This window comes from Natrix helvetica (assembly GCF_964273705.1).
Source record: "Natrix helvetica genome assembly, chromosome: 2".
Lineage (NCBI taxonomy): Eukaryota > Metazoa > Chordata > Lepidosauria > Squamata > Natricidae > Natrix > Natrix helvetica.
Window position 1 is genome coordinate 269,328,842 of NC_138552.1, and position 24,474 is coordinate 269,353,315.

Below are 24,474 nucleotides of genomic sequence, written 5' to 3' on the forward strand. Positions count from 1 at the left end.
CTGATTCTTTGGCCAAAAGCTTTAACAACCTATATAACAAGCTTCTATTTAGCTCGCAAAACTTTTTCAGGGATTTAATTTAATTCCCCTTTGCAAACATTGATTTCGAAAGAGGGGAGAAGTGGTTCTTGAAACCTTCAGAGGCTCACTAAGAACCCACAAAATAAACCCTCCTAATTCCACCTCTCCTTCAAGCACCAAGCATCTCTCTCACTTCCCTCTTACTGCAGTTGAAATGCATCTAAGAGCTAGTTGCTAATGATCCAGTGCCAATGTAAACTGAGGATGGTCTGTTAGACTGGGCAATGGATAGGCACACACAAGCTTAACGGTAACAACAGCTCTTTATTAACAACAACAAGTGAGAACAATCCAGCGAAGGTTGAGTCTGACAGCAGCCCTTTTATCGAGAGCTGTCAGACCTTTCGACCAATAGGATTAAACCTCTGTTTCCGCCAGAACAGAGGACCTTGGTGGAAACCACTGTAGTTAGAGCAAGTATCTAACATGGTCCATAAATGCCACAATAATCTTTGAAATGTCTATTGTTTGCTAAAGTAAAAACGCGAAGAGCAATTGCATGCAATCAAGAGGAATTGCATATAATCAAATTAAAGCAGGGAGCAGAGAGAAAAATTTGCTTCAAGAGCAAATGTGTATGATACATGATACTTGCTAGTACAATTCTATAACAGCAGATTTTTTTTTAAACTCAAATTTTAATGCCATCTATTTTTTCGATCAGAAAGGTCAGTTCGAATCCCTAGTGCTGCATAACGGAGTGAGCTCCCGTTACTTGTCCCAGCTTCTGCCAACCTAGCAGTTCAAAAGCATGTAAAATTGCAAGTAGAAAAATAGGAACCACTTTGGTGGGAAGGTAACAGCACTCTGTGCACCTTCAGCATTTAGTCATGCCGGCCACATGACAATGGAGACGTCTTCGGACAGCGCTGGCTCTTCAGCTTTGAAATGGAGATGAGCACTGCCCCCTAGAGTCGGGAACAACTAGCACATACATGCGAGGGGTACCGTTTACCTGCACCTTTATTATTTTGCTCAGCTTTTCAATCAGACCAGACTCTTATCCTCTTTTAGCAGACAATGCTTAGGGAGTTTTTTTTTTCCTTTTAGGGTTTCCTGGAGGTAATCACAAGGACTAAGACAGGTTGGGCTTTCTGGGTTGATGGATTCAGAGATCCAACATCGCAGGGTTCATTCCAAAATGCCTCCCTCCCTTCGGAATGTTTATTCTTTTTATACAGTTTTTACAAGCAAAGCAATGAGCATATAGCAACAGGATTGTAATAGGCACATTCTCCTTGTCAATCTCTAAGAACATCCCACCCAGGGTAGAATCTCACATCACTCAATAGTTCCTGGTAGTGCCTGAAGCTAATTAGGTGAGCTCATAGATAGTTGAGGTAATCGGTTACTAAGGCGCATGGCAGTTTGCTGCTCATGCCTGTACGTAACCTTTGTATAACCTCTACACTGGGTCTCTGCTATAGTTATTCAGTAACAGCATAGGATTCACACAAGCACTTTGAATAATAACACAGTACCTTGCAGTCCGGGCATACCAGGTCTGCCAGGTTCACCTTCCATTCCTTCATTGCCTTGATCCCCTTTTGGTCCTGGTGGCCCTAGAATGTGAAAAAAGCATTGGTGTATGTTATAACTGTCAAAGTTTAGCAAAGAAACCATCAGCCGTATTTGGGATTCTCAATCAGACTCATGAATGAACCTCAACTGAAGGTCCTACCAGCTGAGTATCAGAGCCTCTTATCGTCTGCATTATCTTAATGGTTCGGCCATCTGGAGCAACCACTTAGTTTCCTGTCCAACGTTAATCCATTTCTCCCACATTCTATCAAGCTTTAGCCCCAAAGCTCTCTTCTCATTTAATAACTAAGCTCCTGCTCTTTCTTTTTATAACTTGACCTCTCCCTGATGATTTGGTCTACATCCCCACCCCTAGCCCCTGTGATCCTTTTTTGGACCTCTGGAATTTTAGCCTGTGGAATAAATAAATATACACTGCAGAGGATGTCATATTTTAGGAGGCTAAAACAACACTTGGATTAAGGCAGAGTGGGGGGACGATGGCCCCTTTATGACTTGTGGACATCAACTCTCAGAATTCCTGAGCCAGCATGGAATTGAAGTCCACAAGTCATAAAAGGGCCATCGTTCCCCACCCCTGGTTTAAGGGGGTCAGAATCATATATTTAGAATTATATATTTAGCAGCCTGGGGCAGGGGAGGGCTAAGGTGCAGGTTCTAGTCATTCAGGGAAACAAGAAGATAGTAAGAAAATCCAACAACAGCCGATCAAATCTGTCAGAGTGATCTCTGTAGTCCAATAGGACCATGAAGCATGCAGTACTAGTCACCCAACTGACAAGGGCCAATCAATTTTGCACCATGACTTGGAATATCCTCAGCCAGAGCAAATTGTTTCTGGTGTCAAAAAACTGTCTAAGCTCCTGCTTATATTTAAGGATTCAGACTCTTTTGCTCTCTCTTTTTATAGCATTTGTTTTCTGCCGCCATCTAGGCCGGTCACAGTAATGAAAACATGAAAAGATAAACCAATATAAAACCATAACATCATTAATCTAGAGAGCATAATCAGTGCAAAAGATTGACATCAGCCTTCTGAGACCATAAGGTATACAGCACTATCACTCTTGTCACCAGTGGAAAAGGAGAGGGATTTTACATCCTCCAAAGAGTTATGACAGCCATGGAGAAGTCTTATCTCTATGTTCCTGTTTCCACACCATCTGGGGAGGTGAAACCAGAAGCACATTCTCCCAATCAGAGTGCACAAAATGGGAAAATTCTACTCAGAGCAATAGCCAATAACACAGAGTTTGATTTACAGAGTCAGCATATGGCCCCCAACAATCTGGGTCCTCATTTTACCCACCTCAGAAGGATGGAAGGCTGAGTCAACCTTGAGCCTGGTGACATTTGAACTGCCAAATTGCAGTCAACCAAGAGTCAGCAGAAGTGGCCTGCAATACTGCACTCTGACCACTGCACCACTGAGGCTCGAGCAGACATCCAGGTGTGAGTCCCTTGTCGTGAGATGGGGCCCAGGGAGGCAGTTGGGCCTGCTGATAGTATACCTGGCTCCTCGCTATACATCAGCGGCCCTGCCTGAACTCCTCGAGCTGATCTCATCGGTGGCGGTTGAGACCCCCAAACTTTTAGTGATGGGGGATTTTAACCTGCCGTCGATGGGAGAAGCGTCTGAGGGGGTTCGGGAGTTCATGGCTTCCATGACAGCCATGGACCTGACCCAATTAATTCAGGGCCCTACTCACGAGGGAGGCCACACGCTGGACCTTGTCTTTGTCTCTGGCCAGTGGACGAGTGATCTGGGAATAGGGGATTCAACTATTATTCCCCTGTCATGGTCAGATCACTCACTTCTCCGACTTGACTTCCCTGGTGCTACCCCCCGCTGCGGGGAGGCGGAACCGGAAGGTATTAGATGGTTCCGCCCCAAGCGCCTGATGGAACCAGATAAGTTCCAGACGGAGCTTGGGCCACCTCCTGTAGACCTGACCCGCCCCCGGGTGGAGGACCTGGTAGACGCATGGAATAGTGCGACTGCCGGGGCCCTAGACCGAGTGGCGCCTTTGCGGCCTCTCCTGCGGCGACGAACCACCCTGGCCCCTTGGTTTACCGAGGAGCTAAGGGTGATGAAACGCCACAAGAGACGCCTAGAGAGTCGTTGGAGATCCTCCCGTTCTGAATTTGACCGAGCACAGGCACGAGCCTATTTGAGGACGTACCTTGTGGCATTAAGAGCGGCCAAGCGTCAACATTGTGCCGCTCTTATTGCGTCCGCAGATAACCGCCCTGCCGCCCTGTTTCGGGTGACTCGCTCCCTCTTGTTTGAGAGGCCGCAGGAAGCCCCTTTACAGGGCAGAGCAGAGGAGTTTGGGAAATATCTACAGGACAAAGTCGCTCAAATCCGGATGGGATGGGCCCCTTTCAGTGGTCCAGTGGAGGCGCCCGAGGCGAGTCTTGAGGGACCATTCTGGGAGGAGTTTGACTCGGTTGCCATCGAGGATTTGGACAGGTTGCGTGGACGTCTGCGACCTACCACATGTTTATTGGACCCGTGTCCCTCCTGGCTTGTACTGGCATCCTGGGAGGTTACACGCGACTGGCTCCTTGGCCTAGTGAACGCTTCGTTGGGCGAGGGGTTTCTGCCGGCTGCCTTGAAAGAGGCGGTTGTGAGGCCCCTGCTCAAGAAGCCTTCCCTGGACCCAACGGAGCTAGTCAATTATCGTCCAGTCTCCAACCTTCCCTTTTTAGCGAAGGTTGTAGAGAGTGTGGTGGCACAACAGTTTCCACGTCACCTGGAGGAGAATGATTATCTAGACCCGCGCCAGTCCGGCTTCCGACCCGGGCACAGCACGGAGACGGCCTTGGCCGCGTTGGTTGATGATCTCTGGAGGGCCAGAGATAGGGGTTGTTCCTCTATCCTGGTCCTATTAGATCTCTCGGCGGCGTTCGATACCATCGACCATGGTATCCTGTTGCACCGGCTAGAGGGGCTGGGAGTCAGGGGCACCGTTTTACGGTGGTTTGGCTCCTACCTCTCTGGCCGGACGCAACGTGTGTTGGCAGGGGAGCAGAGATCGACCCTGAGCCCCCTCACATGTGGGGTGTCACAGGGGTCGGTGCTCTCGCCTCTCCTGTTCAACACATACATGAAACCGCTGGGCGAGATCATCCGTGGTTTTGGGGTGGGATATCATCTGTATGCTGATGATACTCAGCTATACATTTCCACCCCGAACCACCCCAACGAGGCCGTTGAAATGATGTCCCGGTGTTTGGAGGCCGTACGGGTCTGGATGGATGGCAACCGACTAAAACTCAACCCTTCCAAGACGGAGTGGCTGTGGCTTCCGGCCCCCCGGTTCAACCAGTTGCTTCCATCTCTGGCCATTGGGGGCGAGCAACTGGCCCCCGTGGAACGGGTGCGCAATTTGGGCATCCTCCTGGATGCCCGGCTGTCCATGGATGACCATGTAACAGCCGTGGCAAGGGGGGCGTTCCATCAGGTTCGCCTGATGCGCCAATTGCGCCCCTTATTGGACCGGGATGCCCTACGCACAGTCACCCATGCGCTGGTGACGTCTCGCCTGGACTACTGCAATGCTCTCTACATGGGGCTTCCCTTGAGATGCACTCGGAGACTCCCCTGTAACACCTCTCCTGCGCGAGCTGCACTGGCTTCCTGTGGTCTACCGAGTGCGTTTCAAGGTTTTGATTACGATCTTTAAAGCGCTTCATGGCACAGGGCCTAGTTACATGCGGGATCGCATCCTGCCCCATACATCCCTACGACCAATCCGCTCACACAGAGAGGGACTTCTTCGGGTGCCGTCCACTAAACAGTGTCGGGGGGCGACACCCAGGAGCAGAGCCTTCTCTGTGATGGGCCCAGCCCTGTGGAATGACCTCCCCCGTGACATCAGGATTACTTCCGATCTCCGCTCCTTCCGTGTACAGCTGAAGACCCACCTCTTTCAATTATCTGGCCTGGCTCAACCGTAAATATTTTTTCTTATTCCTCCTGACAGTCCTTTTGAATTTTTAAATTGTGTTATTATTAATGGGGTATTTTAATGGCTGATTTTTAACAGTCCTAATGTGATGTAATTTGTTACCTCCTCTGTGCATGTATGTCTTTGTATATGTGTGTATTTGGATGTTTATGTGTTTGCACATATGTTTTATGTTTTATATGTTTTATTGTATGCCCCGAGTCCTGTGTGGAGAGGGAGCGGCTAATAAATTCAAATTTATTATTATTATTATTAAATTCAAATTTATTATTAGATTGCTACAAGAACTGTAAATCTGAACCCTAAAGAGCTTTACAGCTAGTCCTCAACGTACAACCACAATTCAGAAATGTTATGATGGGATTGTTTTCCACTAAAAATAGAGTCACAATCTAGGAATGTTCCAAGGTCCAGAACAATCATTAGATAGCAATAACCAATAATACTTAGACATATATACCGCTCCATTGTGCTTTACAGCCCTCTCTGAGCGGTTTACGGAGTCAGAATATTGCCCACAACAATCTGGCTCCCCATTTTACCGACCTCGGAAGGATAGAAGGCTGTGTTGAGCTGGTCAGGATTGAAGTCCTGGCTGTGGGTAGAGTTATCTTGCAATAATGCATTCTAGCCACCACGCCATAACGGCTAGATTGATCTATGGTAGCTGCATCCATTTTTTTTACAACACTGTTCATCATGCACCACAGTTTGGGGTTCTTTCCATATCAAAATAATGAAAAAACCATGCCATTACGGTTTGGCAATCGCCTTGCCTGCCAAAGGCTGCTAAAAAAGGAAATTATAGCCACATAGAGCTCTAGGACTGCAGTTGGCCACTCTTGCTATAAACCTATTTAAGCACAGCCACCTGTTAAATGCTTGGGTTTAAAAGAAAACCCAAAAGCACAGGATGTGGAATTTGGATTAGAGTTTTGGTGTGAGGGAAAAGGATTAACAGTTTTTGTCTTGTGCTATTTACATTATATAAGTTCAATTTCCCAACTTGCTGCTTGTTTGATTGATTGATTGGCAGATACAGACAGACAGCAAAATTTAAGGTTCTACCTTTGTGTTTTGAGACACAGAAACTTTCTTGGGAAATATGAAAACTGTCAATTTCAGTGAGATGGCTGAAAAGGTGACTTGCTCAAAAGCAAACAAAGCAAGAAAATCAACAGGACTCAACAGCTGTTTACTATCCATATGTGTGGTATCTTTAAAGTATCCAGTATCTCCTGTATGTATTCAATTAAAAATATGAATGGGAATTGGTAAAATAGAATAGTTTTTCACAATGTACTATCCACCAGTAATCATAGACAACAGCCAAGTTGGTTAGGGATTCTAAATATTTTAAGCTAACATACATACTAAGAGGCTGAAAATATATGGGGAGCTGCACAGGTGATTTTAAGAATGCTTGAAATTTTTAATTCTTTATAATTAATGATTACAAGTGAGTTGTTCCTTAGCTCCTGTATTAATGTGAAATTTGGAATGTAATTTTCCTTCCAATTCTGTGCTTCTTTAGGTGCCGTTCTCATCTTCAAAATTTTACTTAAATGTTTTTTAAGCCATATTTAAAGAAAAAATAATCCATATGTGAATGATTTGGGTGAAATACATTTATAAAAACATGCTGTGACAGAAAATCCATTTTGATGTATATTTGTGTATTTTTGTGCATTTAAAAATATTGCATAGTACTCTGGATATTAGATTAAATGGATTTATGGGTAACATGTGTGAAATTGACACCATCTGGAAATAGCCCTACAAATATGGGAGAGACAGAATGAATTATCGTGTGTGAAGCTGACAGAATGATCTATCCATCCCTAAGAAATTAATGCCAATTCAAAACCCAAAGCCAACTTCTTGGTTAAAATCATATTATGCAACATTGGCCGCTGGGAAGAAAGTGAAGGGAAAATGTATTACAGATTCATAACAAACTGAGCTTTTGATTGCTTTAACTGTTCAATCAAATTGCTGGTATTTCAAGCATAGCTTAATTTAGAATTTGATCAGCATCTGAATCCATGGACCATAACAACAATACTAGAACTATTTTGTCAAATATCCATAATTACATTTTGTTCTAGAAGAAAAGGCCAAACACATGTGGTGTCTCCACTAGGTGGCAAAGTCACCGTGAGCATGAAGCTACTTGAAAAGGAAGCATTTCTCTCTTTAATTTTTCATGTAGACTGGAACAGAATTTCTGTGTTCAGATCATATAGGCAATATGGAGGGGGGGAGGGGGAATCTCTTTGTCACATAATAATGTCACAACCAGAAATGAGCGAGAACAATACATTTAATCTGAATATATTTTCTTGAAGGCACTACATGGCTACTTGTTAGCTACCCAATGATGTCACAAATCCAAATAAGAATAAAAACAATGCCTTTTGTCCTCACACATTCAGTGTTCCCACCCTAATTCCCTTGTCCCAGATTTTAAGAAATTTTGCTTCCATAGTTACAAGATATTTATTGATTAATTTATATTATGTATAGGTAGACCAACTACCAATAACACTAGAAGCCTTAAAATTAAAGACATAAAAAAGAATCACGAATAGTCCCAGAAGCAATATACAACCAAAGAAAATGCAAATAGCAGGGGCTATATCTTTATCCCCCCTACCCCCAAACATGGGAGAATGCTAGAATGTAATCAGGGGAAAGCCATATGGATCTCGGGCGAAGGAGGAGGGATATGATTCCAGATTAAGTTAATTAATAGTGCATGTATCATGCAGGGAATGAGACGTCATTAGCTCTGGTAGACAATATATTTAAAACTCTATAATATGGTCCATGATTAACTTGGAATGGTCAAAATGTATTTTATTATAAAAATGTATAATATTGCTGGAGCAATAGCAATTGCAATAGCACTTAGACTTATATACTTCTCCCTAGTGCTTTACAGCACGCTCTGAGCAGTTTACAGAGTCAGGATATTGCCCCCAACCATCTGGGTCAAATTGCGCACCCGTTCCACGGGGGCCAGTTGCTCGCCCCCAATGGCCAGAGATGGAAGCAACCCAATCAGTCCTCAGAATGATAGAAAGCTGAGTCAACCTTGAGCCAGTCAGAATCGAAATCCTGGCAATCGGCTGAGTTAGCCTGCAATACTGCATTCTAATCAGTACATCACCATGGCTCATGTATAATGTACAAAGATTAGCTCAATACATTGCATGTAGCTTTACTGCTATGTTTTAAGTTACATATGTATATAGCTACCATGTTTTCCCGAAAATAAGACAGGGTCTTATTTTCTTTTGACCCCCGAAATAAGCACTTGGGCTTATTTTCGGGAGGTCTTATTATTGTTGAGGTGCAGGAGGCGGCGAGCGTGGTCGCCTCACAGCTACTGCTGTGTTGCAATATTTTTGGGGAGGGCTTATTTTGGGGGGAGGGATTATGTTAATTCATGTGCTGAAAATCCCGATTGGGCTTATTATCCTGGGAGGTCTTATTTTTTAGGGAAACAGGGTAATAAGTTCTCACAGGCGTCAAGTGGGCTGACAGAAGGCCACAATAGGGTTAAAAGACATCCAACACATAAACACCACCAAAGTATCATGATAGCACCAATCAAAGGGGGCAGGCTAAACCTCCACATTCCCAAAGGCATTCCTAAAGAGCAAAGTTGTCATGGCCCTTCAGAAGCCCATTCAACTCGAAGAGGAAAAATAATGAGGAATAACTGTTCCAAAGAAGGGAGCCATCACTGAGAAGACTCACTCTCATGACCCCTATAGATGACATCTCTTCAAATAAGAGGCCCTCAGGAAGCCCATTCTTCCTGATCTCACCGGGCAGACAGATTCAATCCAGAGAAGATGGTCTCATAGGTATTTAGTCATGGCCTTTAGTCACGAAGTGCCCTCAATTTGATAACATTGAATTACACCTGAACCCAAGAGACAATTACATTTGCTGCACTCCTTACCTTGTATCACTGAGATATCCCTCAAAGCAATGGAGTGCTCCCAATCCTTGAGCCTCAGGTCCTCAGTCACATTGTTCAGAATGGCCAGCTCATGCTTGAGCTGCTGTTCCATGGCGATGTGGACAAAGCGCATCTGCCGAGCATCTTCTGAGGCATTGCTGATAAGGACTTGCAGGTCCTGGATACGGGTGTGGTGGATTCCCACGTCATAAGACAGAGTCCGATTCATGCTACCCACATGCCCACCTACCTCTGTCAGTTGGTCATTCAGGCTCTCCACTTGAGACGCCAGTTTAGAGAGTAAGTCCTCATGGTGCCTCAAAAGCAAACTGCTACTATTTCCCTCTACAGCAAGCTTGTAGATTTCCATTTGTGCCAGGTCGTTTTGCTGGCTCAGACTATCCCGTAGGCCAGAAAGGACTTGATCTGCTTGAGTTGCCTGGGTCTGCAGGCTCCTGAGTGCCCCTTCCAACTTCTGAAGGGAGCTGCTCAATATTAGCAGAGAGTCAGAATGATTCTGGAGCATGTCCTGCAGGCTCCAAATTTGGTCCAGGAAGTCTCCTTTGAAGGGCAGCTGCTTCCCTGCTTTCAAATGAAGATTCTGAAAACTTTCATTTAACTGGTTCACATTTCCCATTAGCATTTTCAGGTCTTCGGGAGATCTCTGAGGTCTAGAAACTAGAAAATATAGAAAGGAAATAGAAGAAATTAGAGATAAGAACAGAGCTGTACATTCTAGAAATGACAGAGAAACAATTTGAGCTGTATTTTCACACTCATCAGATTCATTCCCAGCACTTTTTAATAAAAATGGAAGAAGGTTCCTTCAAACTACCTTGATTTCTAAAATCACTGATTTAAGAGATTTTATGGTTCATACTTCACATACATTCAGTGATCGTTACCTTTGGGGCAATTTCTTAGCTTTTGTAGTTTGACGGACACAATCCAAGATCTGGGTGGCATGGACATTTGTAGTATGATAAAGCTAAGGCTAATGTAGCTTTTAAAAATTATTATGCTAGAAATTATTATGCTCCAACACTGGAAATCTTTAAGAAGATGTTGGGTAACCATTTGTCTGAGATGGTGTAGTAGGGTTTCCTGCCTAGGCAGGGGATTGGACTAGAAGACTTCCAAGGTCCCTTCCAACTCTGCTATTGTATTGTATTGTATTGTATTGTATTGTATTGCATTGTATTGTATTGTATTGTATTGTATATACTGTAGTATACTTCGATTTCAATAGGGCATTCAACAAAGTAGACCACAACCTAATTCTTGGTAAGCTAGAAAAATATGGGATAGATATAATCACCATCAGGTGGATTTGTAACAGGCTGACAAATCATATTCAACAAGTATTCCTTAAAGGTACTACATGTAGCAGTGGAGTACCACAAGTTTCCGTCTTAGGCCCAATGTCTACATAAATGACTTAGATAAAGGAATAGAAGAGGAACTCATCAAATTTGCAGATAACATTAAGCAGGAATAGACAACACCCCAGAAGACAAGCTCAGGATTCAAATGGATGGCTTGAATAATAGGCCCTATCCAACAAAATGAAACTTAATGTGGAGAAAAGCAAGATTTTACAGTTAGAGAAGGAAAACCAAAGGTACAAATGCAGATTAGACAAAAATAGTAACTGAGAAGGACTTTGGAGTCCTAGTGGATGATCACTTAAATATGAGCCAGCAGTGTGCAGCAGCAGCAGCCCAAAAAGCTAATACAATCCTTGGTTGCATAAGCAGAGGCATAGAATCAAAATCACATGAAATATTAGTACTGCTTTATTGAACTTTAGTAAGACTATACCTGGAATACTGCATCCAGTTTTGGTCACCATGTTATAAAAAAGATGTTGAGACTTTAGAAAAACTGCAGAGAAGAGTAACTAAGGTGACTAAGGCCCTGAGACTAAAAGATACGAAGAATAGTTGCAGGAACTGGGTATGGCTAGTCTAGCGAAAAGAAGGACTAAGGGTGACATGATAGCAGTATTCTGGTATTTGAGGGGCTGCCACAAAGAAGAGGGAGTCAACTTATTTTCCAAAGCACCAGAAGACAAGATAAGAAGCAATGGATTGAAACTAATCAAAGAGAGAAGCAACCTGGAATTAAGGAGAAACATTCTAACAGCGAAGTCAATTAACCAGTGGAACAGCTTGCCATCAGAAGTTGTGGTTGCTTGTATATGGGTGTACACCCAAATTTAATCAATATGGAAAATATAGTCACATATAAAGAGTTATTGAACAGACAGGGGGAGCTCAAAACTTGATCAGAATTGACATCACTAGGAGTACAAGTAGAATGGTGGTCTTATTTACAGATACAATCAAGGTATGCACAGGATAGGAAGAACGAAGGTATTGCCAAAGACTACACAATATTAGATAAACTGTTGATACAGACAGAAAACAGACTGATCAAAGTGCTGTATAGATTCTTGTTGGAATATAAGCTAGTGGAGGAACATGTCAAAGAAACCATGGTCGCCTGGGCAAAAAAATTTGGTTACAATGTGGAATTGGCTAAGTGGGAAAAACTTTGGATACTTAATCAGAAACTAACATTGGCTACGGCGTATAAAGAAAATCTTTATAAGATGTTCGACAGATGGCATCTCCCCCCAGCACGGCTTTCCAAAATGTTCAAAAATCTGGCCCCAAACTGTTGGAAGTGTAAAAAAACACCAGGCACTTTCTATCATATGTGGTTGACGTGCAATGAGGCAAAAAAATATTGGAAAATGATTCAATCATGGTTAGAACAAATGGTGGGAGAACAAATTATGTTTAAACCAGAAACTTTTCTCCTAGGCATAATACCGGAGGGGTTTAAGAAAGATACACTCTATCTAATTATACATATACTGACTGCAGCGCGCATAACCTATGCACAGTATTGGAAAAAAGAAAATACACCATCAGAGCTAGATATAATCAGAAAAGTGTTGGCCTGTGCAGAAGCAGATAGGCTCACTCTTGAACTTAAAAATAAAGGGGAATCAGAATATTTTGTGGTATGGAATAGATTTTATGATTGGTATAAAACAAGATGACAAGACTGGAACAAATGTACATATTGTGATTGGACAGAAGAATAGACAATGTATCAAGTAGTTTAACTGTTAATGGTTGAAACTAGCTGTATATAATGTGAATGTATGGTCACTCCGACTCCGCGGTATTGCATTGTTTTTAAATGTAAAAATAATAAAAATATATTTTAAAAAAAAGAAGTTGTGGTTGCTTCATCACTGGAGGTTTTTAAGTAGAGACTGGACAGTCACTTGTCTGAAATAGTATAGGGTCTCCTGCTTGAGCATGGGGTTGGACTAGAAGACCTCCAAGGTCCCTTTCAGCTGTACTCTGAATGATTGATATGTCATATTGAGAATATGGAATAGATATAAAGCCAAGCTGAGTCTGAAAAATGCCTCTGTGGCTCTCAGTACGTGGCATTTTATAGGCCAAAAAATGATAAGTAAACAAAAATGGTTAACTTACTATAAAATTTCACTTACCCTGGATCTTGTGCTTACAGTGACTAATATCTTAGTAAGGAGAAGAATTTTCTATCCCTGATACAAATCTGTGCTATCTCATTATCAGGGAATTTAAAGACATTTTGTTTTTGCTGTTTACGTAGTAAAGGAGTGTTAATATCTTCTAAGACGTGAGAATGTAGCTACTCTCACTTTTCTTTTGCTGATTCATACTTTCATATAAAGACGGGGTCAGAGTCTTTTAACTTCTTGTTGCAAGAAGCCTTTGATTAACACAGCTGCTAAATAGCTGTAGCAGCGGGAATCTTTTTCTGAAGCTTGTAAACATTTGAGTTTGTACTGTATCACAGACTGAAAAAAATGAACTTTTCTTCTCTCTTTAATTGGAAAAAGATGTGTTACTTTTCATTGATGTGACATGCTGTATTAAGGGCTCCTTTTTAAAATAAATATGTCTGTTATCTTTTTTAAAATATTGTTTTTGACAAGTGATTTTTTTCCAGATATCTTGCATGTTTATAACGATAATAAATGTTGCAGTACATTGTTCCTAAGGGGTTTTGGGTGGGGAATTGATAATATATCCCTGTTCCTAATAACACGCATAATAATCACAATATTTAATGGGGGTGTTTTCATGTTCCTGAAGAAGAGCAATATGACGTCTGAAATGTGCCAGGCCATAAAAATAAAGATTGATCACTAAAGCAGATTGATTTTTCCCCCCTTGAGCACTGTGTTTCCTCTCCTCCATATTCCTCTTTTACCTCATCCCATCTGTAAAGCTTTGGATGAAACATAAAAAGCCTATCTATAATATTTTCTTGAGCCAAAGTATGCAATTATTTAATACATAGCTTAAATTCACACAACACATTAGATCAGTGATGGCTAACCTTTTTTGGCTCCTGTGCCAAAAGCAGGGGAAGCGCAGGGGGGGGTTGTGCGTTGGCGTGCCACACCCATGCTATGCGCGTAACTCCCCCACGTGTGCACATGCACACACGACCAGTGCCCTTCCCCCGCTTTTGGCACGGTTTTTTCGCCCTCTCCAAGCTCCAGAGGCTTTCTGGGGAGGGTAAAAACAGACACACACACCCGACTCCCCGGAGATTCCCTGAAGCCTCCGAAGGGTGAAAAATGACCTTACGGACAACCAGATGTCACTTCCAGTTTGCTCGTAGGGCCAGTTTTCGCCCTCCGGAGTCTTCAGGGAAACCTCCTGAAGCCTCCTGAAGGCTCCGGAGGGTGAAAAATGGCCCTGCAGCCAAACTGGAAGTCTGTTCCTAAACTTCCGGTTTGCCCGTAGGGCCGGTTTTTCGTGCTCCAGAAGGCAAAAAATGGCTTCAAAAGAAGGCCGAAGTCAGCTGGCCAGTGCACACATGCGCGTTGGAACTGACAGGGCAACGCCTCGCGTGCCCTAACAAATGGCAGGCGGCACACGTGCCATAGGTTCGCCATCACAGAATTAGATCCTAGAGCAGGGCTAACAAATCACAATTACTTATTCACAGGGTATATTCATTTTCAAAGAAACTACATTATGGTTTCATATGATGACTCGATTCACAAGATTTCAAGAAAATGACTAGGTCCCATACGATGCAAAACTACAACCTACCAAACCCCATTTCGGCATGGAATGGTGATAGGTAATAATGGAATTAATTGAGCCACAGTGGCACAGTGGTTAGAGTGCAGTACTGCAGGCTACTTCTGCTGACTGCCGGCTGCCTGCAATTTGGCAGTTCAAATCTCACCAGGCTCAAGGTTGACTCAGCCTTCCATCCTTCTAAGGTGGGTAAAATGAGGAGGCAATATCCTGACTCTGTAAACTGTTCAGAGAGAGCTGTAAAGCACTAGCACCCCTACCCAATTTCTGGAACATAATCTTAGTGATCTATGCAATTAAATCAAATTAAATCAAAGCTATGTCATGTAAACTAAGCATTGGTTTGAGGGGTCCTTGTTGCTCTCTGAGCTTGGTTGTTTTCTTGCAGATGTTTCAATACCCAAACTAGGTAGCACCATCAGCATTGATGACCCTACAAATATTCTCCTTTATAAGTATTTAGTTTAGTTGAATTAGCTTTCCCAAAACCCTCAGCTTCCCCATCAAGTTGGATTCCAGCAACAAAGAACATCAGGAATTGAAGTCCAGCAAATCTGGATTGATAAATACCAACCAAAATAGTTACTGATTGTATTGACAGAGGAGCTGAAATCCAAGATATTTCGAGAGAAACTCTTAAATGGTGGGTGCTTCTCTTGTTGCATCTTATTAAATGTCTGATTGGGGGGATCTCATACTTAGTATCATTTGTATACCTAACTGATTTATTCTAATTACTTGTTTATGATTATTACTGGGACATCTATACTCTCCGATTGCAGCCCAAATGCACTGTAAGCACTTAAGGAAATGAATGGAGGACAAGTGGGAAAATATTGCAGGAGTGAAAAGAATGGGTTATGAGCAAGATCAAAAAGCTGAAGTTGGCTGGAATCGCAAAAATATTGGAAAAGAATCTGGAAGTGGGCACAAGAAATTATGGGGGAACAAATAAAGTATAAACCCGAAACCTTCTTACTAGGAATAATTAAAGGGAAATAATACACCGCCAGACGAATTAGTGATAAAAAAAAAACCTTGGATTGTGCAGACATGGACAAATTAACCCTAAAATTAAAGGACAAAGAAGAATCGGAATACTACGAAATTTGGAATAAGTGGTATGAATGGTTGGATAATAAGAAAAACAATTAAGCCGAAAACAATATACATAAATAAACATAGAACTGTATATAAAAGTAGGTAAATATGTAAAATATCATAAAAATGTATAGATAAGATGACATAATGATTGTAATATACGGTAAAGAGAGGAAAACATACATAGATACGTCGATGTAACATTGTACAAACTGTTGATATAAAGATTGCAATATATGATAAAAAGACAAAAACAATAAAGAAGTTATTACAAAACAAAAGGGTGAAATTGGGGAGAAATTGGGTTCACCTGGAAAGCTGAAATATTAGAAATTGTGAGCAGATTCTAGCCTGCCATGATGGAGATAACAAGAACACTGAAGCTGCTACACTAAAGAATTTGCTAATAAAAGACCTCTAATGTGAAAAGCAGATGGCTGACCTCCAAACAAGAGCTAGGATGACAAAAAAAAACCTAACACTTTTGAAGCCTGCATGCCCTGACCTCCAAAGAAATTCATCATATCCTGAGAGAAGACCTCCTCCATTGTAGCATATGTGAGTAGCAGTAAGGATCTTTGTTAACAAAAATGATCTGCTTTTAAAAGAGTTGTGCTAAGCTTTAGTATTAGGTCTGATACGTGGATTATGCAATATCCCACTGTAACAGTCCTGGATACTCTGACCCATAGGAGAGTGGGTGGCAGTGGTGGTAAATCACATAAACTGAATGCCTTGGTAAGACCACCTTTGGAATAGTGCACCCAGTTTTAATCACTATGTTATGAAAAAGGAGAAGTTGAGACTCTAAAACAAGGGGTGTCAAACTCACGTCATCAGGGCAGTATCATGTGACATATCAGGACTTCCCCCCCCCTTGCTAAACTGGGTGTGGGCGTGGCCAGCGTGTAACACATCCAACCTGCAGGCCGGGAGTTTGAAAGCCCTGCTCTAGAAAGAGTGCAGAGAAGAACAATACAGGTGATTAGGGGGCTGGAGGCTAAAACATATGAAGAACGGTTGCAGGAACTGGGTATGTCTAGTTTAATGAAAAGAAGGACAAGGGGTGACATGATATTCATGATCCAGTGTCTAAGGGACTGCTACAAAGAAGAGGGAGTCAAGCTATTATCCAAAGCACCTGAAGGCAGGACAAGAAGTAATGGATATTCTCCCAGGCTTTGGGATAGAGTAGAGCTCTATCTACTGTTGGATGGAGTTGTTTTGTTGTTTTGTTTAGATGTTTGCTTTTAGGCTGCAGAGTCCTTTTTAAACTGTAATAGCAATGGGAATAGCACTTAGACTTATATACCGCTTTGCAGTGCTTTATAGCCCTCTCTAAGCGGTTTACAAAGTGAGCAGTGATTGCCCCCAACAATCTGGTTCCTCATTTTACTGACCCCAGAAGGTAAGCCACCAAAGGAATTGGGAGGCCCTGAAATAAATAAATAAGTAAACAAATATCTGTAAAATGGTACCCTAGGGAAATAAAAGACAAGGGGTCTCTGCTGACTTTACCCCACTAGTGGTTGTTGACTAAAGGAGGCAGCACTCATCTCCGTTTCAAGGCCATTGATCCAGTGCTGTCCAAAGACTTTTCCATGGTCACGTGGCCAGCAAGACATCATGGAGAACTGTTTTCTCCCCCACAAAAGTGGTACCTACTTATCTATTCCCATTTGTACGCTTTCCAACTGCTAGGAGGTCAGGAGCTAGGTAAAGATGGGTGCCCACCCCATTATACGACGCTTGGGTCTCAAACTCAGACTGTCACTTTCCAGCCAACAAGCCCGGCATGTTTAGGGACAGTAGGGCTCGCATGCTCGCTATACCCCCAAACCGGTTCCCTGGTCACCGTGTCATCTTTTTTTTGACCTTTTTAAATGTTCTGTGCATGCACAGACCTATTTATAGGCAACTGCACATGCACACGGAGCAAAATCGCATGCGCACCGAACCGCCAGTAACCCAGCCCTGCTGCATAGTCCTTTTTTAAATCTGTAATAGCAATAGCACTTATATGCCACTTCACAGTGCTTTACAGCCCCTCTCTAAGTGGTTTACAGAGTCAGCCTATTGCCCCCCAAAATCTGGGTCCTCATTTTATTGACCTCGGAAGAAGCCTGAAAAGTAGAGAAATATCAAGTATACCAACCTAGGAAGTTAATGACTAACAGACTAGTGTCTGGATTCATTAAACTAGCTTTGTTTTAACTAGATTCTGTTTGTTCATCCTAGTGACCTGTTTCATACATAATGCTAAGCCGTAAACTTATTTACACACTTCATAGTGGCTTGGTGTGGTGTCTGGCTTCTGTTTGAGTTAAAGCCTTGCCATTGGCATCACTACATAACATCTTTGGCGATGTCAGACTCAGCAACATCCCAAAATAAGCTGAAGACACCCTCAGATCTTACCCTTAGAAAACAGAATTTTCCAAACAAAGTTGTGGACCTCTGAACCTTTTAAGAAACTTCAAATTCAATTCATCCCCAAAATGATATTTCGAGAGAAATGAACACAATTGTATGAGGACAGTAAGAGGAAATGGAGTGGTGTTTAGTCTAGAAGAAAGGGGATTAGGAGCCCTGCATGTGTACTTTTTCAAATATTTAAAAAGATGTCAAAATGAAGTAAGAGGATTGGCTAAAGAAGCCACTTTTCAAAAACAATCTTTAAAAGGTCCTCCTTTTTTGCCCTGGCTTCTTCTTTAACATTTCTCCTCTTGCTTCTAACCATAGTGTGAAAGTACACCAGGCAATAGCTTTTTGACTACCATATCCTCATGACATTGCCTTTTCCCTAGTCCATGGATGAAAAGGTCATTCTAGCTGCACCGGTGCTAAGGTAGTGTTTCCCCCAATATGCTGACAGCACCCAGCAACAATCCCAAGCTGCATAAAAACTGTTATACTTCACCATTCATAACATCTAAGTAAAATCAGAGAAGCAGCATTGAGTAAAGTCAAAGAGCACTGAATGGTCATTGCAGAGGATGTAGGTATCCATGCATCCTCCTGTGGGAAGTCTCCACCCCCACCCCAGAAGAATGAAGTATTGGGGGGAAATATTTTAAAAAGGCAGAATAAAATATTTCCCCTAAAAGAGAAAGGAAAAAAAAATCTTAAGGGAGGCAGAGACCAGCACAGTTTTCCTGTCCCAAGCAGAAACTGAGGCCAACTTTTAGAAATGCAGATTGGGTAATCCGTTCAGAAAGACTGGGTCAAGACAAAAACTCAGATAAGCAATTGTTGGAAGAAATGTCCTTCTGGGTTCGGCTCCAAGTGGGGAAAAAGACACTGGAGACACGGAGGCTGCTTGGAAAGATGGTTTTAATGGTGGACACGACCACATGGCTTGAGTCCTGAACAGAAAAGATGATCACATGCTTCAATGTTGGTGGAGAAGAGAAGAGAAGGGAGGACTGAGATGCTGAGTCCCTGGTTTTATGCCCTCTCTGGCCTTTGATCTTGTGCTTGTCTTCTGATTGGTTGTCAGACTCCCATGGGGCCATGCAGGGGCAAGTCTCTAGGCTGCGTTTTGAATCCAGGTTTGGTTGAGTTCTCAAATGCCATGTGGCGAGTTGGGTAAAGGGCCAATATTATCATGCCTTAATCCCATCCCCCTGGAGCTGAAGGGGAGAACTCTTTATTATGTAAAGTGAACTGGCTTGGCCACCTTAATGGCCCATTGATAAAGTGGGTGGAGGCAGGAAGCTACAGGGAGCTATTCTGTCTTTACACTATGTTTCTTCCTTTTTTTACATCCAGAGAAATTTTCTGCCTTTTCAGTATTTCCTAGGATATTTCATTTTTCTTGGGAGAGGGCTGGGTGATAACTTCCTACACAACAAACAAAAGGTTGACAAAATTAGCTCAGACAAACACTTAGGATTTGCATTTCCTCTTTTGCCTACAGCGCCAACTATGACCCCTACATAACCCCTACATGACCCCCATAGGAATCCAGAAGCTATAAAAACCCACCCACTCTAAACTCCATTTTGTCAGGTGGCCCAGAATTGCATGTGGCTGGTGGTTCTGCTTCATCATTAAACTTTCTCTCCAATCAGCCTCCAGCCTCCTTTTTGTTTCCAGCACCATCCTCCCAACTTGGAACTGAGCCAGATGGATTCTCCTTCCAACATTCCCATGCAGGTGGACAACCTGCCACTATTTTGCAATTGTTTTCATCAAAATCTGGATATAGCTGTGTTCTGACACTGGCCTTTGGGTTTATGCAAGAGCAATAGAACTGTCATTCCAAGCACAGAGGTCCTCTCTGCATCCATTACCCATCCAATAACAGCGCAAATAATTCTGGTCCATGACAATAGTTCCACAAGAATACACACACCTATATTTAGGGGTGTGCTGGAGCTGACTTGCGGGAGCCAATTGGTAAACTTTCTTGTAATTTTCAAGCTGGTTGTGAGCAGAGCCGAAGCAGTATGCCTAGCATGCCAATCAACTATACCGTGGCCAACACTATGCACCACTGTAACAATGGTGCCAGCAGATACCTACCTACCTACCTACCTTCCTATCCTATCCTATCCTATCCTATCCTATCCTATCCTATCCTATCCTATCCTATCCTATCCTATCCTATCCTATCCTATCCTATCCTATCCTATCCTATCCTATCCTATCCTATCTATCTATCTATCTATCTATCTATCTATCTATCTATCTATCTATCTATCTATCTTATCCTATCCTATCCTATCCTATCCTATCCTATCCTATCTATCTATCTATCTATCTATCTATCTATCTATCTATCTATCTATCTATCTATCTTCTATCTATCTATCCTATCTACTCTACCTACTCTATCTACCTATCTATCATCTATCTATCTATCTATCTATCTATCTATCTATCTATCTATCTATCTATCTATCTATCTATCTATCCTATCTACTCTATCTATCTATCTATCTATCTATCTATCTATCTATCTATCTATCTATCTTCTATCTATCTATCCTATCTACTCTTTATCTATCATCTATCTATCTATCTATCTATCTATCTATCTATCTATCTATCTATCTATTTATCCTATCTTATCTATCTATCTATCTATCTATCTATCATCTATCTATCTATCTATCTATCTATCTATCTATCTATCTATCTATCTATCATCTATCTATCTATCTATCTATCTATCTATCTATCTATCTATCTATCATCTATCTATCTATTTATCTATCATCTATCTATCTATCCAGCACACCACTGCCTACATATCACAATATAGCATGGGGAAGACACGATTGTGCATCCTCCACAGCAGTGTTTTTCAACCTTGGCTACTTTAGAATTGGGAATAGTGGGGGTTGATGTCTACACACCTTAAAGCTGGCAAAGTTGAAAAACACCATTCTTCAAAAACGATAGAACCAATGGGCCACTGAACTGGGTAAAAGAAGGGAATGCAAAACAAACCTAGAAAAGTTGGATGGTCCCACAATTAGGCTTGCCCCATTGTGCCACAGTGCTGGGAGCTGGTTTCTCATTGTTGGTGACCTGCTGAAGAGGGATGGTAGCAAAACTGATTCAATCGATCTATCGATCACTTTGCTCAACACATGCCACACAAACCCTTTAGAACAGACATAGCAGTGAGTACGAATAGATGCAACAGAGCCAAGAGAGGGATTGGAATTTGTTGATTGATTATGTGACATATAGATTTTTTTTCTATGACCCCTAACCTATTCTTTCATGTCTTCCAACGATGCACCAATTACCACTGGTATCGAATTTCTGTCTGCTGCAATTATCCAAGTCCTGCCAAGAAAAGACCTGTCCTATGATAAATGATTCTTTCTAATTGGGCTTAGACAATTTAGAACGCCACCCTCTTTGATCTGACCTAAGTGTAGTACATAAAATTATCTGCTACAATGTCCTACCTGTCAATGTGTACTGCAGCTTCAACCACAACAACACTTGAGCTTACAATAGATACAAACTTATGGTAAAGTGCTCCAAATTTGATTGCAGAAAATACAACTTCAGTAACAGAGTGGTCAATGCCTGGAATCAGTGGTGGGTTTCAAAAAATTTTAGAACCTCTTCTGTAGGTGTGGCCTGCTTTGTAGGAGTGGCTTGCTGGCCATGTGATCAGGTGGGAGTGTCTTGCCAACCATGTGACCAGGTGGGAGTGGCTTGTCAGCCATGTGACTGGGTGGTAGTGGCTTGGCAGTCATGTGGTGGGCGTGGCCAACTTGTAAAATGTGGTGAAACTCACTTAACAATGCTCTTGCTTAGCAACCAAAATGTTGGCTCAGAAACTCTGGCATTTGAAGCATGCAAGTCTTAAACTGTCAAGTTACAAGACCCTTGCACCCTTAACCCTTTAGAAAAAAAAATCCCAGGGGTGTTCAAACTTGACAGCTTTAAGACTTGTGGACTTCAACTCCCAGAATTCCTCTTCTCGCTCTTCATCTTGATGTGTGCAGACAGGCGGGGGGGGGGGAGGGAGCTGGAACTGGTTCTAAATGGCTCTGTAGATTTGTGGAACCTCTTCTATAGAAGAGGTTAGAACTGGCAGGAACCCCCCCCCCCCCCCTGCCTGGAATGCACTACTTGACACTGTGGTTTCCTCCCCAAACTCCCCAAACTTTAACCTTAGACTCTCTACTTGATGGTCAGCTCCATAATAAGAGGTCTTTAAGGGATGTGCATAAGCGCACCAGGTTGCCTACCATCCCTGTCCTACTGTTCCCTTGTATTCGTATACATTACATGTATTCATAATCATGTCTATACTTATATCTGTTATCTAATTCATGCTTGATGAAAACAAACAAACAAATAAATAAATAAAATAAAAAACAAAAAAACTCTGAGAGTCTTTTCTTACTGTTTGATCCATCTATTCTCGAGGGATGTAAAATATGTGGTTTTCACTCAAGGCATAAATGACCAGGCTCAGATTTTTAGACCTTGGAGACAGTGTGCAAAGATCTAACACTCTGGAGAAGGCTTTGTTGCTGGGAAAGATGGGAGGAAAGAGAAGAAGAGGACAACTAGCAGCAGGTTATAGTGGTGATGGGTGGACTTGTTGGAAGAAATGTTGTTCTGGGTTCAGTTCCAAGTGGGGACTAGAAACCTGAAGGCTGCTTGGAAAGATGGTTTAATGGTGGACAGGATCATATGGCTTGAGCTCCTGAACAGAAAAGCGGGAATCACATGCTTCCAGATGTTGGGTGAAGAAAAGAGGCAGAGATGCTGAAAGTTCCTGGTTTTATGCCCTCTCTGGCCTTTGATTTTGATCTTGTATTCTGATTGGTTGTCAGACTCTCATGGGACCATGCAGTGTGAAACTCTGTAGGCTGTGTTTTGAGTCCAAGTTTGGTTGAGCATTGCTTCTTCCCAGCTGCCCTGTGGTGAGATGGGTAAAGGGCTAATACTATCATACCTTAATCCCATCACCCTGGCACTGAAAGGGGAGATCTTTGTTATGTAGAATAGACTGACCCAGGATTTTTAATGGCACATTGGCAAAAGTGGGGGCTATTAAGAATCTGCTTCCTGCCTAAAAACATGTTTCTTCATTTCTGATCCAGGGAAGTATAATATTCTGCCTTTTCAATATTTCCCAGGATATTTCATTTTTCTAGGAGGTGGGGGGTTTAACTTCCTACAGACTGTTGGAAGATATGAAAGACCACAATAGCAACCAATTTTCATGGGGAAAATCTATCTATGTAGTCACTAAGAATCAAGGGACTTTATGTTATGCTTTGTCCTCTCCATTCACTACACAATTTCTTAATCCATCTAAATAATAAAAACTGCATCCTTAAAATATGTAGAAGTATGTTTTGCTGTTGGAAAGTATCACTTTACATTTTGGAGCATTTATTATGAAGTCACCCATTCAGAAATATTTTAGAGTATATATTTAGATCTCACTTCCTCCACCCAGACATAAACAATATTTAAGTCAATGTAGGTTGCAAAGCATAAATGTGGATACAATTAAAAATAAAAGCACATAATAAGAACAAAGACAAAATTACATAGTACACCGGGCAAATTTAGTCAGTTAAAAAAAAATAAAAACAGCACAAACCTGTAACATAATAATATATTTATCCTGAACTGTAAAGGGACCCTCAATACCCAACAGCAACAGGAAAAATCTGAAACACTTGCAATTGTCAGTCCCAGAAAGGGACATCTTGGGCATCGTAACACAGAATTTTGTCTCCATTAATGAAAATTGAAATTCCACAGATGTAATATGAAACATATTTAATTCCTGCGTCCAAGTAAATATAGCAACTTAGAAAGCAGCCTTATGCCGACTCAGAAGATGGGTCCATCTAGTCAGTGCTTGCTGTGCTTATACAATTTGTGTGCCATGATTTGCTTAACTGTGACACAGACTAAAACCTCGATTGGCTGGGCTCACACAACATGCTAACCCATGAGTTATAGTTTACAATGAATATTAGTCATCTTTATAAAGCCTATAAAATAAAAATAGGAAAAGCGAATGTTGGCCAAGTTCACACATTACTTCAAGTTAGAGTTTCTCAAATTGTGGTTCAGACCACATCTGTAGCTGTGTATTGTCCTCAAAATGCACTAAGTTTGATGAGTTTATTACTGGTTATGGTCTGGGTGTTGCTTAGTTTATGAGTAATAT

General features: G+C 42.0%; 1 protein-coding gene across 1 annotated transcript in view; it reads right to left on the minus strand.

The window, feature by feature from the left end:
* The window catches only part of SCARA5 (scavenger receptor class A member 5), a 137,375-nt gene that overhangs the window by 41,466 nt on the left and 71,435 nt on the right, over nucleotides 1-24,474 (minus strand). Inside the window, exons 4-5 of the mRNA XM_081944900.1 lie at nucleotides 9,571-10,248; nucleotides 1,563-1,643 (exon numbers count right to left, since the gene is read on the minus strand). Coding sequence (XP_081801026.1) covers nucleotides 1,563-1,643; nucleotides 9,571-10,248 — 759 coding nt within the window. The remainder of the gene's footprint in view (nucleotides 1-1,562; nucleotides 1,644-9,570; nucleotides 10,249-24,474) is intronic.